At 45.8% G+C, this 2,216-nt stretch overlaps 1 protein-coding gene across 1 annotated transcript in view; it reads right to left on the bottom strand.

Moving 5' to 3' along the window:
- The window catches only part of FITM2 (fat storage-inducing transmembrane protein 2), a gene marked incomplete at its 5' end in the record, with an annotated part of 714 nt that extends 405 nt beyond the window's left edge, over positions 1-309 (bottom strand). The window contains 2 exon segments of the mRNA XM_010013920.1: positions 1-268; positions 270-309. The exon segment at positions 1-268 is cut by the window's left edge and continues 405 nt beyond it. Coding sequence (XP_010012222.1) covers positions 1-268; positions 270-309 — 308 coding nt within the window.
- Positions 310-2,216: the final 1,907 nt, after the last annotated feature.

The following is a 2,216-nucleotide window of genomic DNA, read 5'->3' on the forward strand; positions in this document are numbered from 1 at the left end:
GCGAGGCTCGCTGACTTTACCAGAGGTAGAGCACGCGCCGGTGAGATTCTCGATGTACATGAAGACCCTGGTGCAGATGTACCAGATGGCAGTGCCCACCAGCAGTGTGCTGAGGCGCCGCAGCACCGCCAAAATGCTCTTCATGCGACCGTACAGGAGCTTGCTCTTGGCAAACTGGTAGGTGGTGACTGTGATGAAGGGCAGCAGAAGCCAGAACGTCCATGCCCAAGCCACCTTCACGAAGTATCTGTCAGAGAAAAGCCAAAAGAAATATGCATGTGTGAAACTTCACAGGAACTGGTGGTAGTGCTTGAAGAAGTAGGTTTTCAAGGTCAGTGTTCAGAACCATCTAAATTAGACACTTGTGCACTCCCATCAAAGTAAACCTTAACCCTCTCCCCACTCTCAGGCCCAACACCTAAACACTTCCTTAACCAGGTTCTTCTACTGTTTCCCAGGCAGTGTTCTCTTGGACCTAGAGCCCTTGTTCAGACTTGCAGTTCAGTTTTGCAACTCCTGTTACCCTACAAACCTGCTCAACTCTGCCCTACTCAAACTGCAGCTGTGAAGAATGTATTTTTAGCTTGCCACCCTTACACAGTAACCCTTTCTCTGACTTTCTTCCTCCATCTCAATTATCTTCACTTTTAAAGCCCTTCACAACCTCAACCTAACACTGAATAAGACAGCCAGAAGGGCTGACTATTTTCCCTAATGAGCCCATGAAGCTTTTCCTCTGTCATCACCTTATAAAGTAAATGAAGCAGCACAATGTGTTTGTTCCTCTGCTGACCCTCCAGTTGATGAGAGCTTTCCTTTGGCATACACAAATCCTTCCATCTCTAAATTCACTCTCTGCCTTGATAATTTTTGCTGTAATGCTTATAAAATCTTGAAAACCAGCTGATGATGTGTTGATATCCTGTTTAGCAAGAGACAGTACTGTGTGGAGCATGCGCAGGTGAATTTACTAAGGAGTTAAGGAGACCATAGTCTGTGATCTTCTTTCTTCTATTAGACCTTCCAAAGCAGCAAGCTTCCTATCAAGTGGTGGGAGAGAGGAACTGTGGAGCCCCATCCTAACCCATATCCCAGCTTGAAAAGCAGAGAATTCTGGTCTGCAGCTGAGCTGGAGCTAGACACACAGAGCCATCATTTAATCACCACTTCAGCATCAAAGATGCAAACAAGTAGGACTACAGTTCTGTATCTTCAATAAGACCCTACAAACACTGTCAGGACCTGGCCCTGTGTGGCAACTACAGCTGCTGCCATGGAATAGGAATTGAAAATAAAACCTCATTTTACTGAGATAGTTAAAAGCAAACAGCAGCTGCTGACACAGTTGCTGCTGGCAAACCAGCACTAATTTATGGGGGAAAAAATTGCTTCAGGGACTATCAGTACAGATAACCTTCCTCTATTCAAACAGGGAGAGCTGAACTGTTGCATGTTTTTACTGTAAGATCAATGTCACTCTCCAAGTGTTCCTGCCAATCCTTCTTTTCAATCTCACTAAAAGCAGCTCCTCTCCCACACGTCGCCAAATGACAAACCTGAATCAATAAGGTACAAAATGCCCCAAGTCACGGGGGAAAACAGCAATTTTAGCTTCACTTCCTGATGTGTAGCAGGCAAAGCACACGTGCACCAGCCGGGCTCAGCACCTTCCTCATACCCTTCACAATGTTCACAGGCAGTTTAGGAGTGACTAAGGCAGTTGAACCGTTGCCTAAGTGCTACAAAAGGATGGCAGTAACTCTGCTTTTACAAAAGACGCTGAAGGACCTATTCAGCTGGTTTTATACACAGCTCCCTAACTAACCGTTTACTCAAATATAATTACCTGAGAACTAAAGAAGGGGAAAAATTGCATACCCTTCACAATGTTCACAGGCAGTTTAGGAGTGACTAAGGCAGTTGAACCGTTGCCTAAGTGCTACAAAAGGATGGCAGTAACTCTGCTTTTACAAAAGACGCTGAAGGACCTATTCAGCTGGTTTTATACACAGCTCCCTAACTAACCGTTTACTCAAATATAATTACCTGAGAACTAAAGAAGGGGAAAAATTGCCTTTTTCCCCCCTTCCAATAAAACCTGGCCGGTAAACCCCACTGTTCTTTACTCTCACTGTCCCACAGCAGACGTGAAGACCAGGAAACCCAATTGACACACACACCCCCGGCCACCAAGCCCAGCCCGGTCACCCGGAGCC

The sequence above is a fragment of the Nestor notabilis genome, unplaced genomic scaffold (assembly GCF_000696875.1).
Source record: "Nestor notabilis isolate BGI_N333 unplaced genomic scaffold, ASM69687v1 scaffold19914, whole genome shotgun sequence".
In the NCBI taxonomy this organism is placed as follows: domain Eukaryota; kingdom Metazoa; phylum Chordata; class Aves; order Psittaciformes; family Psittacidae; genus Nestor; species Nestor notabilis.